The sequence below is a fragment of the Protopterus annectens genome, chromosome 5.part1, assembly GCF_019279795.1.
Source record: "Protopterus annectens isolate FY-2018-M chromosome 5.part1, PAN1.0, whole genome shotgun sequence".
NCBI classification, from domain to species: domain Eukaryota; kingdom Metazoa; phylum Chordata; order Ceratodontiformes; family Protopteridae; genus Protopterus; species Protopterus annectens.
Window position 1 is genome coordinate 392,061,139 of NC_056736.1, and position 25,552 is coordinate 392,086,690.

At 37.7% G+C, this 25,552-nt stretch overlaps 1 protein-coding gene across 3 annotated transcripts in view; it reads left to right on the top strand.

Annotated features, from left to right (window-relative positions):
• The first annotated feature begins 633 nt into the window (after positions 1-633).
• Positions 634-25,552, top strand: part of REPS2 (RALBP1 associated Eps domain containing 2) — a 2,057,440-nt gene continuing 2,032,521 nt past the window's right edge. Inside the window, exon 1 of one of the 3 annotated variants that reach the window (XM_044073054.1) lies at positions 634-1,166. In XM_044073054.1, coding sequence (XP_043928989.1) covers positions 966-1,166 — 201 coding nt within the window. In that variant the 5' untranslated portion in view covers positions 634-965. The remainder of the gene's footprint in view (positions 1,167-25,552) is intronic. The other 2 variants (XM_044073053.1, XM_044073052.1) reach the window with 2 other exon arrangements.

Consider the following 25,552-nt stretch of genomic DNA (forward strand, 5'->3'; position numbering starts at 1 on the left):
TACTAGGGTCATCTGGGACTGAGACATAAGATCAGTAATGTACTATGTCACAGTCTGGCAACACCAGGGAGACAGCACAAAAACTGATGGCATAAAACAAAGAGGGTTGTGAAAAGCATAAACTGCTGATTAGGTTGTATCTGCACCTTTACAATCCAACAAGGAGAACTAGAAACTCCCTAGTTTAAGCCACCTGAACAGGTGCAGCCCTGTTGACCTGTCTGCTGCAAATGCTCCCCCCTTCCCAAAAAAAAGTGCTACCTTTTCCATGCAAGTTTTTTATTGCTTTTTTACTGGAGTTACCTGCAAAGCAGAAGGAAAAACAAGTACAATGCAAACCATTCGTCTTTATCACAAACATCAGCTCTCTGTCTCTCTCCAGCCTTACAAACTACATAGCAGACCGGACGATCTTGTTTTCACGGTAACAGTGTCCGATGCGATCAGTTTAGTAAATGCTGCTGAAAATAAATTATTTAACATCCTCCGCAGCACCAGCACAAAAGTTTAAGCTTAAAGATGAATTGAGACCAGCCACACCGTGAATGTACAGTATATGCTGCTGCCTAATAACTTTGCAGTTTAGTATGCGTTAGAAAATATGTGGTCAAGTAAGAGTTTTTCTTAGTTTGACGTCAGTAGAGGCTGCTTAATGTTATAGCCTGGTAAAATGGCGCCTCTCCTGGTTTCCATGTGGTACAATAACTGCGGAATAGCTGCTTTAGTGCAACTAAAGTTTTAATAGTGATACAGGCAACGTACTGCAGCAAGCAGTCAGTCAGCTGGAAGAGACATTGGCTGAAGACGTACATTACAGCGGCGTTTGAGAAGCACAACACAGCGGGAAAAGTAGCCCAGGGCTTTCAGTGCAACAATTGCATTAGTACGTGTGTCATTCGGATTGTTGTAGTAATTATTCACTGCATGTTGTGGGTTACTCAGAGTTAGTTCTCTCTTGTGCCCCCATGGAGCAGACGGGGGCTGTGACACCGGCTCTGCTGACCGGGCTAATGCCCCTCAGTGAGGAGGAACAGAGAAGATATGCAGACTTCTTCTCCTGGTGCCAGGTGACTACTGAAGGAGGCTCCGTAGGCAAAGTAGCAGCTATTAGTAAAGTTGGGGACTTGTTTAAGGCTTCTCAACTGCCCTCCGACACACTTCACCAGGTGAGTGAGCTAAACCTTTACTAATGCATCAGCTGAAAGAATATATATCCAGGGTTCGCTTCCTGAATAGGCAGATAAACATGATAAATGTGCGTTAACTTTTTAAGAGCCATCACAAACGAATCACTCCATCTACAAATGTCAATAAAGTCACTCTGATTTTAGATAACATTAAACTTTATGTTATTACAAAATGTCAGCTCACACGGAACTGATGAGTGTATAATATACATTCAAAGATTGTATTGGTGTTTAAATATGTCGAAATCGTGCAGGCTTTCCAGAATGTAAGACAGTATTTTTAGGCATGTCAGCTCTCCTTTGCTCTGAGTAAAGTTAGTAGGTGTGTGCACGAAGGCATTTGCAAACCATCTATTTTCAGGAGTCATTTTAAGCATCATTAGTGCTTTGTGTTCTCCTCGTGTGTTTTCTGCGGCTTTCTAAAGATCACATGATTTATGTGTTAGAAAGTTTACATAGGATTTATGCCTATCATATTACGCATGCAAATTAAGCTGACCCCTAAAATGCAGTATTGAGAGGCTATGTGGAATTAATATGTTTATTTGCTGATGTACTGCGGAAAGTGTTGTACAGAATTATGTTTTATGTATTTGTTTTCCGGGGTAGAGCACTGATCTGCGTGGTCTTTTTTTAGACTTAGCCCCTGTCTGTTTTGAGTTACTTGCTCTGAACCTGGGGTGGGGGTCAAACTTTTCGCCACTGGACCACAAGAAACTGGACTTGTAACAGCTCCTTAATCCTCTAAGCCAACTGCCACACGTTTGTATATCCACAGTGTTATATGAAACTGTCTGTGTCAGGATGGGATAACTTTTCTGTTAAAGATGATGTTGACTTACTAGTATTTCCCCCGTATGAATTTGTCTCAAGTTGATGCACAGTACTTGAGTGTCTTACTTTGGATGTAAAATGGTCTTGATTTCAGCATGTGTTTATACGTCTCATCTTAAAACTGTGCGAGTATTTGAGGTGATTATTTTTATGAGTTTTTTATAGAATTTAATATCAGCAAATACAATTATAGTACCAAATCAGCTTGTTGCTTTTTTAATTGTGTTCTTTCTTTTTCTCGTGTCAAAATTTCCATTTTTGTTAATTAGGTGTAGTGTAAAGCTTGTTTTTTGCAAAAGCATCATGTTTGACAAATGAGCATGCAGGGACAAGATTGATTGATTTAAGGTGGTCAACTCCATGACTTGGGTCCCACTTAAATCAACTGTACAAGTGTCTAAATACCATAAGACACTGAAATAATTGGAAGAATTTCACAAATTTGTCAGCATTTTGTTATAATAACTATCTTAGACAATGTTTGTTATTAACCGACAAAACTAGTGGGGAGAGTTCTATGTATTTTTTTTATTTTACATTTGTTTACCAGGAACGTCCAACTGGATACAGGTCCTTTTTCAGCGGAGGCCCGGGGAGAAAAGCTCCATTACAAAATAGAATCAGTATAAACATAATAGAAATTAACAACTTACATGGACATAACATGAGCATACAGTATTTATACAATGCTATTATAGTGGTGTCCAGGAGTAGTCTGTTTAGTGGAGTGGAGGACTCTAGAAGTGGCATATGGTTGTATGAGATTTTGGAGAATGGGGACTTTATCAGGTTGATGAAGGATTTTATGGGCAAAGGTTAATTGTCTAAAGTAGAGTATTGACTTATTAAAATATACTTATGTTTCAAAGAAAATATGATCGCCATTTTTTTTTTCTCCTTTGTTCGAAACTTAGGATCTAGTTCTAAGCAAATGTCGGGAGGGAAAGTTTAAGAAAAACATTTGCTGAAGAAGTGAATTGTGTTTCTGCCTCCGTGTGGATCAGGATGTATCCCCAAATATGTTATTGCATTTTGATTTAAAAGCATACAAAATGTTGTTGTGGTGTTGGAATTTACTGAATATTGGGGACTTTCTAAATGTTGAATTTATGGTTACTGGTGTTTGACAAAGGGGTTGTATTGTATATCATCAGTGGCTCTGTTTGTATGAGCTAAGCATGGGTACCAAATTTGCACATCTCCCAACAGTCTTGTAACGTAGTTCTAACTTTCTGGAAAAGTCAGCATTTTAGATTCAGTATAAAATCATTTATTGCCCTTCGATGCACCTAATATATGTCCGGCCTTAGTTGCTCAAAGCGGAAAATTCTTAAGTGTTTTAATGTCTCACAAAACCAAGAACTATGTTCATACCACTAAGAGCAAAACTGAGCAATCTAACTCCACTGTAACTCTCTTCAGAGTTGTATGGGAATGTCCATGAAGAATCATAAAAAAATGCCTGATACAAAATGGAAAAAGACTTGGACCTTAAAAGTTTTTTTAATGAAGTTGTTATACAGGCAACAGTAGAAATTCACTAACGTGTGTTGCAGCTTTTTAGTTCCTCTGTCTGTCGCTCATCAGTCTTTTTTCAGCCAATTAGCCCATATGCTCCCCTTCACTGGGGTAAGGATTGACCGGAATGACCCATCATTTAAATAACCATCAGGTGCAGTTTGCATTTTATTTTTTTATTTTCTCTTGTCCCTAGCTCCGCATAATTGACTAGGTACTGGGGAACAGCATGCAATCTGGAGGACATCCCTTCACTTCCACAGAAGGCATTCCCTCCAAGCAGTATTTCTTGAGCATGAGCAGTGGTCTCGCTAGCTGTTTTGATGCGTTTGGATGCATGCCTATTAAAAGGGGCTTTATTTTCTATAATTGGTCTAACCATGGCAGAGTATGTAGAAGCAATAACTTCTTTTGGACCTGAATGAAATACCTTTAGTTATTAATTCTGAGAAAGTTCTGAAGATGCCTTGAACAGACAAAAGCACTAAACTGAGTGGTTGATCTAATAAAGGAAGGGCTGTTCCATATTCCTGTTAAATTTTAATTGGATTTATTTGACAACAGCCGAGTGAAGTTTGTTTTTGGTTACTTTAATTATTAATTGACTGGGTAAAGGGATTTCCTGACTTTTTTGCTATGTCGTGGTCAAAGGCTAGGGAGCTTTCTACAAAGGTACCAAGACCTTTCATGAATTTGTTATTCTAAAGTAGGGTGCTGTCCATGTTATAAGCAACCATTGAGATTTGTTTACCAGAAGTAATAATGCTAATTTCTTTTCATTTAAATTAATTTCTAATACACCACTGATTTGTATAGTATAGCCCTTGATGTAGTAACACACTGTTGGACGCTGAGTAAACAACAACACCCAGCTTGCCTTCATTGGTAAATTTAATTAGCATCTTGTCCTAAATGGTTTGAAGGTGGGAGAAGTAGATGCTAAGCAGGAGTCCCAGTACTGAGCCCTGAGGAGTGCTACTAGTTATTTTTGCTTTTTGAGGTGGAATCTGTTACTTTAATTACATGGATTTCATCTGTTAGCCAGTTAGATTTCCGTCTTATAACATATGGATTCAGATTTAGGCCTTCAAGTGTGTGTACAATTCTAGAATAGGAATTGTGTCTAAGGCCTTGGTCATATCCAGGTTTGCAATGTAAACTGCATGACCACTATCAACAGCTTTAGAGACCATTTTTTTTTAAACAAGAAACCGTTTTATTAAATTATCACATATGACATAGGTAATCATACATTCATATAAATGAAAACAAACCATTTTGACATTATTTTAGTTGCAAACATTATACATCAATTATAATCTAACCAGTTATTGTCAGTCCGATATTAGCTCATTCAGACCCTACCTTCTTTTAAACCTTGTTCCTCCTCTGCTTGTATTGATCCCACAGTTCCCAATTTTTATATGTGATTTGCTCCTACCCTTTTGTAAATATCCCAGTTCAGTTGTTTTATCTATGTTACTATATCCACTACTTCTAGTACAATTGGTTTAGACTTTGATTTCTATTTTCTAGTAATTGCTTTTTTGGCATACACCATAATTAGACTCAGCAAGGCCTTACTATGTCTAGGAAGTTCCCATTCTGTGTCATAGCTCAAAAAAATAATTTCCATAGTTCCGCCAATTTACTCGCCCAGTATCTCTGACAGAGCAGTGTGCAGGGAATCTAAAGTCTGCCAACCCATTAGACTTCCAGAGAATATGTTCATAATTACCTCTTTCTTCCCCTTCACACCTCCAACATTTGCCGTCTACATGAGGAAAAATACTTTGGAGTCCACTTGGGGTATGAACTTTAGAGAGCTTCTTGAAGAAGTTTACTAAATTAAGTAGACATGATCTCCCTTTTACAAAGTCATACTGTGACAGGTCTAGAGCTTATGAAATCAGATATAATACATTCTATGGCTTTGTAAATTACGTTTGTTAAGCTGATAGGTCTCCCGTTTCCATGGTATGAGGCAGGGCTCACTTAATGGATTGGCACAATGAATGCTGTTTTCCCTTGCCATGGGAAGATATCCTGTAGCTATGCTTAAGCTGAAAATTTTTAGGAGGGATTCAGAGAGGGCATGTCTGGCAGTATTAATTAAGCAATGGGTGAATTTTTGGGGCAAATGTAGGGGACATTTCTAGCTTTACAGTGTGGTTAGGGCATTTTCCATAATATCTGGAAGAAGAGACTCTGGTATTTATGTAGGTGGGCGGCCATGGTGGTGCAGCGGTTAGCTTTGTCACCTCACAGCAAGAGGTTCTTCGGTTTGAGCCTCGGATGGCATGACTTCTGTGCGGAGTCTGCATGTCCTCCCTGTGGTCACATGGGTTTCCTCCAAAGACATGCTGTAGGTGGATTAGACACTCTAAATTGGCCCTAGGCATGAGTGCATTCATTTATCTGCCTTCTGTGAAAGGTTGGATGCCGGGCTGGCAACTCATCACCGTAAAACTCTACTGCCAATCATGAGCAGACAGGTGATCCGCTATGGCGAAAAGCCGAAAGAAGGAGGACTGACGGTTTCTGGTGTGAAACAATACTAAATTTATGTCAAAAAGGCTGGAGGGGGTATGAAATTATAAATTAATTTGAGCATTGCTATGTGTTACTTCTTAAATGTTTGTAGTTAAAGAAAGATTTGATTATTTTTTTCCTACCTATAAGTTGTACTGATTTGCTAAATTTGCATTTAATTTATATTACTTTTATTATTTTATACACTTATTGTGGTGTGTCATTTCCTTGCTTTGACATCTTGTCATTTTTGTTTTTTTTGTGTATCCTGGGTTAAACCTGAACATTTTCTGCTGAGAACTTTGGTTAGCAAATTCAAAATAAAATTAATTCTCCTCCCTAAACCTGAAGCAGTATATTTTTAGTTGTCTCAGTAGCACTGATTACATGCTTTACCTCATATCTACACCTTTAGGTAGGATAGTGACTTTTATTTTATGCGTTTTGGTGACTCATTAGCAGATTTCTTGATTGCCACATACTGAGCTCTGAACCCATTTTCTGTTAGAGTAGTAGTTCAGTTCTGCAGCCTAACAGCATAATTATTGTGGTATATGGCTTCCTTAAATAATGATGTGGGTTTCAGTCCTATTAACTCCTAATGTCATATTCTGTGACCATGACTTTACTTCACTGGTTTAGTAGCGTGCTGCAAAATCTATTGTCTATTCTGGGGTGAAGACATGTTAAGGGTTACAAAAACTTGTAGTTTGGGTCCTGGAGCCTTTGAATGCACACCTCCAGTATTTTTGCTTACCTGGTTTATTGTGAATACCTTCAGTTTTCACCTTAAGAAGGTGCCAACACCTCACACTGCAAGTTTAACTAGGATACAGATTTCAAACTAGGAGATGTATCTAGTATTGACTCTCCGCAACGTCCCCTGGGGTTATCATTTTGAAACCGGCAGGAAGTGAACCACTTGACCTGCTTCTATTTTTGAATTTTGATGCCATGCTTTCCTTTAATTCTGATATGCACTGTCCTTGAAATGTAGCTCTGTATGGTGCTTGACAAAGCGAGAGCTATTGGTAAGACTTGTAGACGTATTATTTCATGTTTACTGCTAGTGCAGAGGAGAAAGATCACAAAAGCTTTTGTGTAATTCAAAAAAAAAACTAGAACTGGAAGGTTGCAGAAGGGATTTGATGCTGGCCACCAGTCAAGGCTGTTGTTTGTAGAATGTGTGCAGACAGGGAGCTGTCACTAATGTGATTGTAAGCAATCCACAGGCCTTTTCCTCATCAGCTGTTAACTAGTGTGCTGCACTTCACAATGAAATGTTTTACTAACCTGATGACAGTTACCAGGATGCAGTAAAGATCAGAAGCTGAAAGTGACACCTGAGTAACAAGTCTTGTACATGCCACCCTAAATATACAGAAGCCCACAGAAACACTGATGGAAGGCTAAGTCATTGTGGGGCATACAGAAGAAGTACTGAGGTCCGCAAATGACTCTGTAATGTTGTACATTCACATCACATCGGCACAGTCCATGTTGGCCACATATGCATTTCAAAGCCCTCCACTGAGACTTCGGCAAATGGCTATTAGAAAGGAGCTGCAGCTGTTAGAAGTGGTCTGCAGTACACACAGTATAGCAGAGTGTTGTGTTTGTAGCACATAGCCTCATCGGCCCTAGAGCCCTTACAAGCATAGTCATGTTTATCCCAAGTATTCTCATTATTTGTTTTTGGGTAGTTCGCAGAACAGATTTATGAACAGAGGGGGTCTGTGATCACCAGTGGCTACCCCTGTCTATGAGGGACATTGGTGCCACCCCAGGGGTGAATTTGCAGTCTCCTATCCAATTGTCTAGTTGCGTTTGAATAGAGTCAGTGAGGTTTATGTTAATAGGAAATCTATTTCGGAGATGCAGCAGTGTCTAAGAAACATATCTGTCTCTCCAGCATGTTTTGTTAATGTTGCAGGCTCTGTTAAGATCCCTAGAGTGAATGACACTTGCGCCATTTGACTTGCGGATGTGCAGCATTTCCATTAGGCTAGGGCCAGAGATTGCTGTATAGGCCAGGCACAACTCGCCTCTCAGCAGCCTATAAGGTACAGAGAAAAGTGACAGGGCTTTCAGCCTGTCTACATAGATCATGGTTTGGAGTCTCTGTATTTTCTTGGTGAGAAACCTCTGAAGTCTCTCCAGCTGCTGCAGGTGTCTGGTGAGATGCATGGAGAAGGGTGCAGTATACTCGGTTAGTGGTCTGATGGTCAAGTACAGTGGAGTTGTAACATCCACTGACCTGGATGCTGTACCCATGTTTATCAGGTGCACTGTGTAGAAGGCTTTCCCTACCACTGTGGAAACTTGGTGGTCAAAGTTCAGATTGCATTCAACCTGTGTTCCCAAGTCTCTCACCACTGGGTTGGAATTCAGGGGTGCTGTTAATATTGTAATTTGTAGGGAATTACATTTTGCCAAAGGGAAAAATAATGCATCTATTTGCATTTAGTTTTAGACCATGGCTTGGCACCAATCATTTGTTTCTGTTCGCCCTTTTTGTAATATGTTGACATCATTGGGGGGGGGGGGCTCAATGATTGCATCCAATTTGCAATCTTCGGTGAACTTGATGAGCAAGAGGCCATCTACTTTGGTCTGGACTTCTGAGAAATAGATGCCAAACAGTAAGGGGCCTAGCACAGACCTCTGTGGTACACCACTGGTGACGGGTCTACTGGTGGAGGTGACTTCACCAATTTTGACAGTGTGTGTTCTGGCAGTGAGCCAGTTTGTTACCCATCTAGTAACATAAGGGTTAATCCCCAGCTGAGTAAGTTTCTTAATGATGCCAGAGTGGGGGATTGTGTTGAAAGCCTTAGCAAGCTCAAGATGGCCTGTGTGCACTGCCTTACCTTCGTCCATGGCTTTGGTGTCATTCACAAAGAAGTCTACCAGGTTTAATAAGCATGATCTACCCTTAATGAAGCCAGTTTCAAGCTATGATTAAAGAGATTGCCAAGTGGGTCTGCTAGGTCTTGCTTTAGAGTGTTTTGTAAACAACCTGGTATGTTTTCTGGTCCCATTGAGGTCGTGTTTTTGGCCTTAGCAAGTGCAGAGATGACCTGTTCTCTAGAGATAATAGGCAGAGGGTTGGTATCAGGTATACTGTGGGATATGATAAGTGGGAATAGGGGGATGAAGTTTGTGCAGAATATGCTGGCTAGCAGGTTGGTGATAAATTCTGGTGTAGTATGAGTAATCCCATCTGCAACCAGTTTGGCACATAGCTGGGCATTCCCTTTTAGACTTTGGACGTAAAGAATGCCTTATGATTATCCTTGGCTAGGGATGTGATTTTGGTTTCATAATCTGCTTTAGAAGACTTTACAAGATTTCTGATTTTCTTGCTTTGACTAAGGAGGGAACTCTTGATCCAGTCAAGTGACTCCATAAACTCTGCTGTACCTAACTGTTTGTACAGAGCATTTTATACGCTTCTGCATAGTGGTTATTGATGTCTGCGATTTGCAGTTGGTATGAAACTTTTTATACCTTCGTTTAGTAGACTGTAATTAGCTTTGGTAAAGTTTTTATAATTTTTGTTCCTGTGAGGGTGTCTGTTCCAGTTGTTACTTTAAATGAGACTGATTTGTGGTCTGACCTAAGCAGGGAGGGCATCACGCATGGGAAAGTACAGTGACCCCCCCCCCCACATTGGTGAGTACTATGTCCAGAACATTAGAGCCTCTAGTGGGGGTGCCGACTATCAGTTCCAGAGCATTTGTGTTGACAAAGTCCAGGAACCTCAGGATGAGCATGTTTTTGCTTGTGTATTTTCTCCCAGTCTATGGAAGGATAGTTGAAATTTCCCATGGCTAAGGTGTTGGGCTGTATGGTGAGGGATTCCACTAAATCTAGGTAGACAGCGTGCTTATCCTGGTTCATGGTGGGGGATCTATAGCTAGCAATGATGTGATATGGTACTTTACCACATTGGTATAATGTGCTGTGAGGCATAATGAGATGCCTGTTATGGCTGTTACTGAGGAATGTATAATGAAGTCAGTGCAGTACAAAACGTCAGGAACTGCATAACGCATACTGGACAAAGTGTCTCATATGCAGCCTTCATGGCACTGTGTACATAGCATAGACATGCCATGTAATTAATTTTGGCAGTAGTAGGCCTGAGAGTGTGATTTTTTTGAAGGCACTTTATACCTGCATCTTGTTTGTCTACATGCACACAGGCATTCGATGCCTGTGGAGTACTGTCATAGCTGTTTTTGTGCTGCATAGCAAGTGTTATGTCCATGCCTTGAGTCTGTAGGATTATGGTCATATTGCCACATCTTGGTTTTCATTGCTTGGAGCATGCCAACTTGTTTTCTTCATGGTGCCCTGTTCTGCCATGCTGTAGGCCCTACTATGTGATGAACACGATAACCTAATGTTAATATCTAGAGCTCTATGAAAGCTTGTACCACTTGTTACACTGAACTTCTTTGACTTGGAGCACCCCACTATTTTTCTCATCTGACATCTGTCTTTTTTCTGGCTGACCCTCAATTCTACTTATCTCACATCATTTTGACTTCCAGAAAAGATGGCTTTGCAGCACCTCTGACAGTGTATGGAGTTGTTCTCTGAATCTAACTGATGGTTGTAAATGGGCAGTGATTCACTGTATTTAAATGTAATCCTATTGCAGATGACTAGTGTGCTTGGCAGTAGATGTCTATTTGCCTGCAGGCTATGTTAGGTTTTTAATGAATATTCTTTGTGTTGTTATTTTTTTTAGTAGGCTTATCTCTTTTACTAAAAGTTTGCACTTGAATATCATGAAAATGTAACTATGGAGTAGTGTTTGTTGCAGCATCCTATCAAATATGTTTAAGCTTTTCTTTTTAATAACTTTAGCTGGGTGATAGGCAACATATGAATTTCTGCCACATATTTTTGTATGTATCATATGTATGGTATCTGATTCTTTTCTTTTGTTCATACTTGAGTGTTATTTTGGAAACTTTTTTGTATTTCTCAAACCCTCTTTGGGTGGTTCAGAAACACAGTATGTGATTACATATTAAAAAATAAAATGTTATGAATTGTAAACATATAGTCTTGTCCACAGGCCTCTGCTGAAAAGGGGGTTTTACCCAGTCGGACCATTCCTGTCAACAAATAAAAATAAATTCTTGGACTTGCAAAGTAAAATAAATTCACCCTTAATTTTGATGCCATTGAAAAGTTTGACACTGTTGTTCCCTTTATACTTGAGGTAGCTTTATTACCTGTCTCAATTTTCCAGTTTTAAACTGATCTGATTGTGCTCTCTTCAGTTGGGCCGGCCTCAGTACAGTGCTGAAATGGGGCACCTACATCAGTTATTAACAGTGACCAATGATATGTCTGTGACACCTAACAGAAAGAACTCTGCTACACTCACAGCAAATGTAGTAAGAAGTGAGTGCTTAAACATCATGAAATGTCTGGAAAAAGCAAGTAAAAAGTTTCTCCCTACAAGGAAATGGCCTTTCCGTCATTTGATTCCCTGGGGAAGGTGTTCTTGCCCGTAAACACTGACTCCATAAATCTAGGACAACTAACTTATAGCAATTCTGGTAAAATATTAACAGCTATGTAATAATAGTTTGCTTTTTTTTTTTTTTTTTTTTTATTTTTTTGCTAATCTGATGATAGAAATGTAGTATACGCACCCACGGTTTGCCTCCTTGGTGTACATCCTGTATGGTGAGAGAGCCAGTAAGTACAGTGGTTCCCTCTAGTTGAGCTATGGAGTATCTGTAAATAATTAACACATTTCTTTTCATTTTTAAAACATTGTGTTGTCTGACCTGCTTCTCTGAGACAAGGGAATGACAGTAAATGTAATTTACTAAAACAAAAGCATTTGAGGAACTTTAACCATAGCATTGCATTAAATAAACAACTTTTTAATTTGACAAACTTGATATCCTTTCTTGTGAGAACAAGAAGAAAAAGTGGAACCTTGAATGTAACTTGCCACTGTTCCTGCTTTTCCCAGCATTGCTTTTCTAAATGACCACTCATTCTTACATGACCACATTAACATTCCTGCAGTCTGTCAGTAAATTGATTCCCTTCTCAAGCTTGAAGTTTTAAAAATTCAAACTGCAAATGGTCGAGATCTTAAGATCAAATTTTTGAAAGTTTTAACATTTTGAATGGAGATCGCTGTACAGCGCACAGTGGGAAATTTGCAGTTTTCCTCACTGTAATGCATTCTTGGAGTTGGTATATTTAGCAGGCGATGTGGGGGGGGGTGCAGGGGGACTTGCCCCCCTGCAAAAATGTAAACAATTTTTTTTTATTTGACTGCAGTGGTGGTGCTGCGGTAGCGTTGTCGCCTCACAGTAAGACGTCCTGTTCGATTCTCAGCTAACGTGTCTTCTGTGTGGAGACATGCGTGAATGGGCATACCTTCGTTGAAGGTTGTGCGTCAGAGCTGGAAACTCGGCACGTAAAAATCTACTGCCAATCATTAGCAGACCGGAGTTCCGATGTGGCAACCCCTAACTGGGAAAAGCCGAAAGACACAACAACATTACAATTTCGAAGTTTCAAATCTTTGATTTAATGGTCTCTACTATTTTCAGTTCAAAGTTTTGAAACTTCGAGCTTGTAAAGTAGATCACAGTAACCACCCTACTAATCAAGACTAGAGTTGTACAGTTTAAATGCACATGAAGTATCTGTTAAAATCTAGATTAATATGTCTATTTTCACACATTATCCCAATCATGCTGGCATGGCAGGCACTTTAACAGCATTACCCACGGTCTTCCCATTTCCTAATATTTTATCTAGAAGCATTCTTATTTAACCGTTTTCATTTATATTACTAAAATATACTCATCCTTTCTGAGGTCATTAATCCTAATTCTGGATCGTCTCTTTTTACAATTTCCAGAGAGAAAAGGCATTGACCTAGTATACTTTAATGAAGCAGACCTGATTAAATGCATTTCAGCCTTTATATTATCTTGGTACATGTCACCCTGATGTAACTGCTTCTGCCGAAACTTGGTTTAAACCATCCCGTTACATTCCACAGTTCATCACATTAAGCTATATCTTTATTATAGAGAAAAGTATATAAGTTGTCTTGGCAGTTAACTGTGAAATCAAAGTAAAACTTAAATCAATCCAAAACATTCCAACACAGAAAAACTGTGAAGGTACAGACTAGAACACTGAGCGATAGAAGCTGCAACCATTGACTCAAAAATAAAATGATACTCATTTATTCTTAGGTGAGTCCTTTCCTGATAAGCATCACTTCTTCAGATCATAATAAAACAGTCATTGAAACCACATTTAAATAACAGTAAAACATATGACAGCAGACAGTCATAGGAATATGCATTCAGCGTTACTATGATACAAATGAGACATCCTAACTCACTAAAACAGTTATAAAATGTTCAGAATGTCGTCTCTTTATTCATTTTTAGGTACTTTTCCATTAACCCCCTACCACGTCTCCACTGTACTCTATTTTGCCCACATTTCAGTTTCTGTTTTGCCGGTTTTTCAGTTTCTGTGTGACAGGTACATGCCTAACCAGTTGACATGTACAAAACAATTTCTGCTTGTGCTTCCTTTTTATGAGTAGTTGTGCTAGCCCCTATTTGTACAACTAGTTCTTACCTGGTTAGTAGTATTCCCTTTACAGTGTAACTGGAAGATTTTCATTGCTGATTAAAGATGAACTTCCTGTATTTACAGAGCCGTGTATCTGTGTTTTAGCCTTTTGGGAAGGCAGCAACCAGGGGGCTAAGGGAATAAACGTTTAACTATTACATGGAGTAGTGATTTATGTTATTGTTTCACTGCTACCAGCACTTTGTTATTATAGTGACCAACATTTTCATTTACATTTGTCTCTGTCAAAATTGTAGGGTTATAAAACATCTTTGTTGATTATTACTAATTCCACCACTTCTTCATCTCACTCAGGGTCCGCATTTTGGTAAGTCTTGCCTAAAAATAATTTCTCATTCTTTAAGTTGCTGCCTTCAGCTGTCAGTCTACTGTCTGTTATTGCCAGTTTTTTTTCCAGTAAATCTAACGTATCTGTATTGAAAGGCAGTATCTCAGAGAGATGGTGAATGAGCAGATAGATGGATTGATTAACAGAAGAAATGTTTTGTGTAGAAACCCCCAATATTAACAGAAGCAAATGAAAATGGAAAGGCTAGTGATAGTAAAAATGAAGCACATGCTATAGAAATGCAGTATCCTCCAGCGGTAAAGAGTAAAACACTACTGAATTATGTTTTCTGGTGTGCAGACATTACAAAGAAGCTACAGTCATAATCCATCTATGTACTTCTTTTAACATTAAACATTTGTCAGTCCTGAATGAATGAGTAGTTTCCGGCAAAGACGTGGTAGGGGTTTAACAGAAAAGTACCCATTTTTAATATATTACATGAACATTAATATAAACAAAATTAAAAACAAAACTAGCGACCACCTCATCTCTTCAATCTACCAAGCTTTCAGAATTGGTGTCAGTGTCACGCGATCATTAAAACCTAACCCAAAATGGGATTGGAGTCTAAAGATCCACCTTAGCTCTACCCTATTTTTCTCATTAGAAGTTTCAGCTGGCCACTAATTATCCATAATATTTTCAATAACTAGAAATGAAAAACTATGATTTTCCCCGTACTCGTTCATATGTTTACCTGTAGCACTAAAATTATGTTCCTTACTGGCAAAATGTTGAGCAAGCATGACGTTTAACATTGCCTACCTGTATGGGGAATCTCATAGTTTTTACATTTCTAGTTATTGAAAATATTATGGATAATGAGTGACTATGTGACATATCTAATGAGACAAAGAGGGTGGCGCTAAGGTGGATCTTTAGACTCTGATCCCATTGTGGGTCGGGTCTTAATGATCATGTGACACTGAAACCAAAACTGAAAGCTTGTAGATTGAAGAGATGATGTGGCTGCTAGTTTTATTTTTAATTTTGTTTATGTTAATGTCCATGTATTTTGAAATGTATTAAAAATGAATAATGAGCTGACACTCTGAAGATTTTATAATTGTTTTTAGTGAGTTAGGATTTGTCTCATTTGTATCATAGTAACGCTGAATGCATGTGCCTGTGACTGGCTGCTGTCAAATGTTTTATTTAAGTGTGGTTTCAGAGCTTGTTTTATTGCATCACGAAAGCGCTTACCTAAGAATAAATTAATATTTTATTTTTATTTGAGTTGCTGGTTGCAGTTTCTGTTACTCATTGTTATAGTCTGTACCTTCGCTGTGTTTCTGTGTTGGAATTTTTTGGACTGCTATACCTTTATTATAGTGTAACATTAGGAAAATGTACAGGAGGAGAACTTATGTTTATTAAAAACATGGTTCTTGGCACCTCCCCTATCTTTTTAGTGCATGACTCCAGTTGTCTAAAGTACATGTCAGTGTTTTGTGCAACTTTCCTCCAAACAAAACTGGAATGCTGACATTTTTCTTTCTTCTCTATTATTTCTTATAGAAAAGAATAAATATGTAATTTTTGGTGAGTTTAACCTGCACTGAAATGGCATGAGCATACTAGATTGTTGTGTGTCCTTCACTTACTGCAGTAATAGTATTTCCCCAGTAATTGATCAAACTGACATAACTACCTTCATGATAATCACTACACTGTTAACTAGTTATTGACTGATTCACTTGTTCATCTTTAAATATATGCAGATAATTTCACCCCCTAAATATAACATTCTGTTCAACAAATAAAATTGCTTCAACCATGTAAACACATGTAACTGTAGTTTTTAAAAATCACTGTTCTGACCAACACCAGCTAGATCTCCGTGACAAACCAAATAGACTGTAACAGAACATTACAGTATTTCTTAAATACAGTATTCCCAATGCAAGAAAATATTTCCCTTTAAAAAAAAAAAGAGATGCATTTCCCCCAATACCAGAATTCATTTTCAGCACAAAAATAAAGGGATAGGGACTTTCCAACATGGCTGTACACTGATTAACAGCGTAACTTCATCTCTCCCAGAGGAAAAAAAAACAAACTAAAAGACAAGAGTCAGGAACGCTCAACACTTGTTTGGTTACTAGATAGTAAGTACACTGCCTGGATGCCACCAATGAAGACATTAAGAAACCCTGCAAAAATTAACTAGCAAATGTGAAGATGGAAAACTGACTGGGAAGAATTTTGCAGCTGTTCAGCAAAAAGTAGTTCAAGCTCTGTCTTTGGTACAAGACTTGGCTCCTAGTAATATAAAGGAATAAAATAACTCAAATGAGCTCAGAGCTGATTAAAATAAGCGGACCCGTGAAGGAGTATATCAACTCAAATAACAAAATTCTGGAAAAAAATGGAAGACGCTTTAAACAGATACTCGGATGAGCTGATAAAACTGCAAATTTTAGAGGTTACAGTGAAGAAAAGGCTGGCTGAGTATGAGATTGTTCAAGAAGAAATGTTTCAAAAACTGGTAGAATTAGAGATCAGAGCATCTGATATGGAAAATCGGAGATTTTCTGCTGTACCAGACAAACCAGGAGGAGGAGCAAACTGTATTAATTTTATGACAGAGCAAATAAGCAACTGCTGTGTTATTTCATAGTAGAAATGGTTAATTGAAAGGGCATACTATGTGTATGCTCCAAATCTGGCCATGAGAAAACAGCCAAGACCTGTATTAGTGAAGATACAAAACTGTTGGCAGAAGGATTGAGCCCGATGAAACTGTGGCAAAAGGGGCAAAGTATTAAATGTTGGAGACAGTAGAGTATTTGTGGAAAATGATTATTTACTGTACACCAAGCAGAAGAGAAACAGATTTATTCCAGCAATCAGGGAATGTCAAAAGAGGCAGGTGTGAGATTCAAGCTGTTGTATCCAAATATCTTCAGAATATTTTTTTCCTGGAGGTTCAGAGTTATTTTTTGATGCAGAATAGGCCAAGGAGGAAAAGTTTGGCCAACAAAATGTCAGCCACCAAGCTGAAGGGGACTCTGCTTCTCATTCTTCTGATAATAAAGTGCACAGAGAGACTTTGCCAATGAAACCTTTTCTGCTTTTCCAGAGGAAAATGCGTGAGAGACTGAGAAAAGCATAGGAATTGACTAGAAGAATCAGAAGTACCTTGGAATTGAACCATAATCTAGAGTTGGGAGTTGGAGTTGAACAGGAAAAACACCAGCAACACCGAAATTAGCAAATAAATGTGAGATTGCAAAGCATTGATTGTATTTTTGAAATACGACTCTATAAGAAAAAGTGGAAAGAGCAGACTTTTGTTGTCTTTTGTTAAACTTTTGGGGAACTGAAAAGCATTTGCCTCACCTCATATCATTAATTTTTGGAAGGACACTGAGGGGAGTGGAAGAGGAAGGAAAAAGGTAATTGTAAATTTAAACTATTTCTGTTTTTAATAGTATTTCTATGAACCTTTTTAGAATGTAAATTGTATGTTTTATAATAAAGCATTTTAGTTATTGTATGTGATAAAGATGCTAAAGTAAACAGATGCTTTTTTTGTTTTCTCTTTCTTTCTTTTTTAGTATTCATTTTAGGCATTACAATGCTAAAGAGAAAAAGGGTTAAACAAAAAAATCTTTACAGCCTATTAAATTAAACATGCAATCTTCGGTTGTTGAGGTGGGAAATGGAGTGCAAAAGTACACCGATCATAATATGTGTACAGCTGATATATTGTCTCACTTTTACATAGGTGAATGTCTGGTTTAAGACTTCTGGCTTAATCTAATGAGTTTTAAGGGGAAACAAGTAAATAAGAGAATACTGAATATAATGAAAAGTTTTCCTTTTAGCAATGCACATTTCAACTTGTCTTTAAAAGCTTGCAGCTGAGGGCTAAATTTTCTCTCTTAAATTTTCATGAGGCAAGCTGCTAATATGTCAATAAAAAGCAAGAATGCTGGTTTCTTCAAGGTCAAAAGTTAATGTTTTCTGAAAGCATGCAGGTTGTTTTTCACATCTGGGAGGGAAATAAAGATTACACTAATTGGTGTCCTTTTTTAATTAGAAGCATGGGCAGTAACATGCATCTTAGCATGGATGTCCTCAGTTTTAGGTTAATTAAAGCCTATGTTTGCAGCTGTCTGTTTTTGGAATTTTTCCTATGAGGAGGATTAAACTTCATTATTGGAGGATGCACATAGGTTTGTGTGTTTGTATTAAGTTAATAGGTTATGGGGGTATTCTGGGGTGTGTTTGTGTTTCTTTTTTGTTTGTTTTAGGGTTTTCATTAAAACAAAAAGTCTTGTTAAATGCAACATAGGTTCCAATGTTAATAAGAAAAAATGTATAAATGATTAACCTGCCAAGCATTAGTGGGTGCATGTGTCATAAAAGATGGAAATGGACATTTAAAATCAATCCATCCATTCACAACTCCTTTATCCATTTTTTGTACCTGGGATCATGCTATCACTTCAGTAGTAACAATCATATTGGCTCTAGATGATTGTCACTATTGAAGTGACACCCAGTGGATGGATTATAAAGTGTTTTATGTCTATAATGGTGGAAAGAAAACATGTTTCCAAAATTGATAGATATGGATCACTGTGGTTTTGTGGAGAGGAGACAAACATTTGACAACATTAATAGAACAATGATGATCCAAGAGGAAGCAGAATATAAGAAATACTGCTTTTGTTGGTGGGTCTTGATGCAGAGAAAGCATTTGACAGACTAAGCTGTGATTCTAAGAGTAGGACAGTGGAAGTATTTGCATTTCTTGCTACAATAATAATGTTAATTAAGAGGTTATATGAGCTATTGGAGATGGAATAAAAGTAGGAGAGCTCTTCTCTATTATGTTGTGTTTGAAGAGAGGAACCAGGCAGAAGTGACCTCTTTCCCCTTTATTATTTGCATTGTATTTAGAACCACAGGTAAAGAAAATGAGGGACTCAGAAGTTTAAGGATATAGTTGGTATGGTATTCAAGAAAAGTTGACTTTATTTGCAGATGATGTTATTTTGTACCTGACAGGACCAGAAAAGGACATCTCGGTGTTGTAGAACATTCTGAAACATTTGCAGGTTTTTCGGGATATAAAATTAATGAAGATAAAATAAAGGATATAGCTGTAAACTATGTACCCTCACATGAACTGATGTAGCAATACCCCTATTTATGGGGGACATAGTAAAATGAAGTATTAGGAGTGTACGTTAAAAAGGGTTCTATTATGGTGGCTAAGGATATGTGGGAAGAGACTAGACCAAAGATGATACAAAACTGAGAAACTGGAAGGTCTTTCCCATGGATATAGATAACAAGATACAAGCAGTAAAAATGTTTTAGTACCTTTAGTTTTATACACAGGTCAGACATGTTTTTATCAGAGGAGAAGTTGTGGATAGTAATTAATAAAGAGTTGAAGAACTTTATTTGGGAGGGGAAGATGGCAAGAGTCAAGTGGGATAAGTTGATCCTTCCAATATAACAAGGAGGTTTAGGATTACTTGATTTAAAGGGATGTTTTAGAGCTACACAGTTAAGGCTCATATACATAACACAAGCAGAAAGCTATAATTCAAAGTGGAAAGGGATGATGATGATGCATTGGGGGAAATTTTAAAGAAATAAGTAGAGTGGGATTTTGGATACAGATCCTTAAGAAGAATAACATTAATTCAGAATATTATATTCATAAAGTAGCAGAAAGTATGCTGAGAACTAAACCAACCTGGTAATGGAGAAAGGAGATTGTGCCAATAGGGACAACTGCAGTTTTGGGGTACAGAAAATAGGCAAGTGGGAGCTAGAATTTACTGGAGGAAGCTGGCAAAGGAACCATTGTATTATGAATAAATTAGAGGGAAAGCTAATAGAAAGAGAAAGAGGCCAAGAAGACATTTGGACTGCAGGCTAGAGATCGCCTTCCCTATCCGGGATTGATATCAACGTATAGGCAAAGAGAAAGTGATGGGGGAATCCTAAATGCAAGACCTACACTGGTTGAGTTTTTAGTTGAATGTAGAACTGCTGTTAAAATAACGGATAATTAGTAGGGCATATAAAATATACTGCTTGATTAACTAACTATAGGAATCAATTGGAGGAGGTCAGAAAAGATTGGGAAGAGAGATTAGATCAGCAATTCACAAAGATAGGATGGGAAGACTTATGTATGTCTCTCAAATATGCAACAAACTTTAGAAGACTTAGGATTTTTACCTGAAGTGTTTGCATAGGTATTTTATACCCTAAGCAAGCTCCAAAGATTTTTTCCTGGTAGATGGCAAATGTTCGAGGTGTAATGAGGAAGAGAGAAGTACCTGGGAGCATATGTTCTGAGTATAAGTTGGCACACTGTGTCAGGAATACTGGGTGAGCAAATGAGTATAACTAAGAAAATTTATTTTTTTGAGCTGGGATACAGAATCTGAATTGCCTACAAAGAGTAAGGCCCTGTTAAGTTTAAATCTAGTGGCTGGAAATCAAATTCTAAACCAGCCAATGAGATAAAAGAACAGGAACTGGGATCTTTAGAAAAGAACATGAGTACATTACATAAAAAAAAAATGGAAATTGTGCTGACAATACATGGAGAAAATGTTTTGGAGATACAAGGTTTGAGCAGTCATGAGCTGAACACTTTATATAGTACTAGTTTAATTGTATTGCATAGAACAATATATGCGATTGTTATGTTTGTAAATGTGAACTTGTAAATATGGTTTGATTTAGTTTTATATAAATATGAGTGTGCTTATGTCACAAGTGATGGTTCAATTGAGGTTTTTTTTTTAAGGAAAAAAAAATAAAAATGAAAATATAAAGCCTGGTACAAAATCAAAATAAATAATACCCCTCAAGTCTGGGAGGAAAAAAACTTTCTCAGAAAATTCATGCAAAAAGCATGTAAAACAAAAGTATATGGTGCAGAGGCTAAACAAATGCTCAACTTTAAGGTGGTACAGAAAGCTATGTATATACTGACAGGCAAAACCAAACTAAATCTGTCCTAATCTTCTTGCTCCAAAAGCCCTTAGATTCAGAATGTAGCTGTGAACTTGGCCACAAACGTTGGCTTCATCAGAACAAAACTGCAGCCAGTTTAAGCCCTGCAGTGTAAGAATGGATCTGTTTTCCACTGCTGTTTCATCCGCATTTGTCAAGTAAATGAATGTTTATATGCCATGGAGCTTAATTAGTCAACCAGGCCGTGATAGCCTTTTCACAAAATTCTTACTATCCCCTGTTACTTCCATTGTTTTTCAGCTTTGGCATGTTATAAATATTTCTTTTTCCATAGGAACCTTCCAGACCTATAGAAGCACTCCACCATTCCTTTACCCCCAATTCCTCACCTATCTTCTTCAGATCATAGATAGTCTGTGTCCATGTTGTCAAAGTCTGTTTAAATTATGGGACTGAGCATTTCCACTCATACACAACTGCTGTGTTCCAATCAACAAGTATTCAGGGAAAAAGGCCAAAGCGACTCTATTCCCCTCCTAATTTTCATGGATGACATCTATAAAAACAGAGAAATGGGCTATTTCAGAGAAGTGCTGTCTACAGATATGGGCAGTGCCTTTGATAAAATTTCTGTTTGAAAAATAAAATACTCCACCATTTTTTTAGATTGCATAGTACAACCCTTTTTGGGTTCCTGCAGTATTTATTAAGTTGGTAGGTGAACTCGACATCAGACCTTCTTGAGCCTTGACCCAAGCTCCAGGAAGGAATGCAGACAAGTACAAAATATGCAGCAACTCTAACATTTATAATTGATACAGTGTATTTAACCATCATCACCAGAACATAACTGTTTTTATTTGAATGTCACTTATGGATTGGATATAGTCTATACTAGATAGCATCAAAAATATCAACACAAATCTTTAATGTTTGCATTTGTACATGTTGAATTTAACATACAATTTTTATTTGTGCATATTTGCTCAATTATATATAGTGACAGTATCAGCAGGTTATTCCATTGACAGTCAAGATTGCAATGAGGTGATCATGCCACGTAGATACTTGATACTTATCCCTTATGATGCATTTATTTTTCTTTAAAGTGTGCCATTTAGCTTTGTTTTGAAACTCTCTGTTTTCTAATTTCAAGCTGTCTCAGAAGTAAATTCCAAGAGGCTGAAAGTACTTTTGAAAAAGGCCCCTTCTCCTAAAGCTAATCCACAAAGTGATTTGAATAAAGTTAGGGTTTAGTAGTAGTTATTTTTGAGTGTGTAGATTGGAGTGCATATTTTCATAGGTAAGTTACTAGGCTAGCTGCCCTTGAGGGTCATTTTAAATCTACCGAGTTTCCCTTGGTGAGAATCCAACCCTGCACCTCTTGCCTGTGAGATAAACACTTTATAACCATTATGCAACCACTATTTAAAAAGCCTATTCTGTAATGATAGTATTGTAGTTTGATAATCTTGAACAGGAGAGAATCTAAGAGGGGAGTGACTTTACTCCTAGCTGGTAACCAGTGAAACTCTTTTAGTAAATCATAATGGTGAGATTGAGCAACAGCCAAGAGAACAAAGTGAAACATTTTATTTTCAGCCTTTATTAGTAGTTTGGTATTACTGTTGGAATGAAAATGTTTAATTAGGCAACCCATATGTGAATTTAATATATTTCTGGTGATAGCATTTCTTGCAGCTGGTAAAAGTAGATGTAATATTTTGTAGAATAATCTGAGCTGAGATCAAGTTTTTTATTTGCAATTGTTATCAGTGTGCATCTTAAAGGACATGGTAGAGTTAGATTCCAGACCTGAGTATTTTTTGGGCTACACTGGGTATGAGATTTTTTGTGGTGGGGGGTACAACGTGTTTTAGTGGGGATGTTCCAGTTAGTCTTTGTGGAGTAGCAAATCACGTAAGTCGTGAGTTTTTTTCTTTAGCATTTATTACAAGGTTATTTCTTTGAGTCCAGTTCCATAAGCTAGTGAAATCAGACTGTAACATTTGCTGGAGATTGGTCATTTAGTTTTCTGAACTCATCAGGAGAGTATCATTATTCATAGTTTCAGATTTAGTGGTGGTAACACAGATCCTTGAGGTACTCCACAATGTAAGGTGCCCCTCTCTGGTAGTATAGTATCTATACAGCTTTGAAATGATTTGTTGTAAGATAGCGGCAGTTGTATCTTGACTAAAATTTAATTTTCCAAGTTGTATTAATGAAATGGTATGGTTCACGGTCTCAAAGGGGAAAGCTGTATCTGCAAGACTTTATGTTGTAGTCAGGCCATTGTTCATATCATCTGTTTTTTTACAGACTGTCAATATACTGAAGTCCTTTCAAAGCCATGTTGTGCATCTCGCTGTAAACCATAGACATTTATGTGATAAAAAAACTGCTTGTATGTTAGTTTTCCAAATAGCTTTGCTAAGGGACACCAGTTGATAATTGGCCTGAAATAGTTGCTAGGAATGTACTTTTAACTTTGGATAATGGTGTAATATTTGAGCACTTGAACGGATCTGAGGAAATGAATGTTGATAATGATATACTGACAAATGTTTAATCTGCATTTTAAATTTGAGTGTGACAGCCTGTCTACCCTGGGCCAGTAAGCAAGGAGCCTTAATCTTCACAACTGAGAGATGGTCACTAAAACAGGAATTAATTTGTATAGTAGTTTCAGATGCAGGTCTTTGCATCAAGCACAATTTCTCCAAGAGCACAGGGAACATGCTCCAGACCTGGGACTGGACTCTTTTTGTCTCTCCAGATCTCAAGCAAGACTTACTTGGGAGCACTGTGTCTCAGTTCCCAGTAGCTGACACACCCACACCTGGGTATTTGGTTTTCACACTTTACACTCCTGGGAAAGACTTGTACAGATTTACTAGCTGTACTCCTTCTGCCCAGACTATAAGGTAATAACGCTGCCACCAGTCAACCACTGTCTGGCTTTTACAAGGGTAACCAGTTATAATGAGTAAAATCAATACTAACATAAATGGTAGAGTGTAACCAAAGCAGCCAGGCTTTTTGTAGTGGCAGCGGCATCACTAAAATAAGCCCAAGTACTGTAAGATGTTATAAGTATTCTCTAAAAAACCAGCCACAATGCAAGGTATAAAAATATTCAATAATAAAATAGAACACATGAGAATACTAAATATCTAAGTACAGTAAACACCAGATTTTCAATCACAGGAGAAACAAAAATAACACAATTGGATATGTTCAAACAGATGTAGAAAAAAGCAATGCTTAACTAATCTCACTGTATTTCCTGACTGTCTAAAGAGTAACCGTTCCCTAGCTAACTTAATTAATATAGCAAGGCAAGATTAGATACTGAGATGCTTACTTCCGCAAGGCAAGGTGATGAGCTTCTAACTGACTGAAATGAACTTTCTCACAACTGTGATAACTGTCAGATTTTTATATCCGGTTCCAAAGAAAACAAAACAAGCTGCTGTGTGAGTTCCATCCTCTTAGTGCTGGTTATAGAATGACATCACATTTGATCACCTGACTCTGGCACAATGCACATTCAGAGCTTTGCTAAGATCTGTTGCAGTATCTGAAATCTATAGAAAAGTTTCAAAAATTTCTACTCTTCCATTCCAGAATTCTTTTAATCAGTTATAATAACATTAATACATTTTTCGCACAAGCATCTGTACAAGTCAGTGTGATAGTCAGGTGACACAAAGTTCGTCACAAAACTCTAGCCAACCACGTTGGCACATGCCACAGATTCACTGCCTCACAACACCCCACATCATCACAATGAGTATCTGCCATTCTCAGAACAGCAAGAGGGAATGATACTATATTTAACTCCAGATCTTTTGTCAAATTTTTCCAGGATTTTTACTTGTTTGGAAGAAATTACTTTGAAATGGATGGCTGTCCTGAATTCATGTAAAGGATATTGGAGGTTTGGAAGTGTAGTTTCAGCAGATTGTAGGGTTTATTTAGAGAGTTTATCTAATGTTTAGTTTTAGTAGTGTTTGTATTTATTAGTGAATGATGGCTTAGGGAAACTGGAAGTACTTGTTTAAGAATTAGTAGTATGCTTTGTTAAATTTTTGATTGGTAACTTCTCTTACACTACTTAGGAAAACAAAGCCAGCTGCATGTTTCTAAGATGTGAGGCTTCTGCTGAATAGTTGTTATCCTGCATTCTTTCATGTGGCTCAGGTAGGTTAAATGTTATTCTTTCAGTCATTTCCCATCTGGCTGCTGTCTCTCCTTCATTAGTGTGTTATTAGTTGTAATGTACTTGTATGACTTTCCCCTCAGACATCTGAATATCTGTATGAATAGAAGGGTACCTGTCAAATCTTCGAATGCTCAGAATTTCGAACGTTACATGGTCAAGACCAAACGTTCGAAATTTTGAGTGCTCGAAGATAGACTTTCAATGGCACCGTATGGTGCAGATGGGGAGAATTTCCTCTTTCCACACTGAAGTGCGGTCTCGGAGTTGGTATATTAAAGTAGGGTGTGTGTTGGGGGT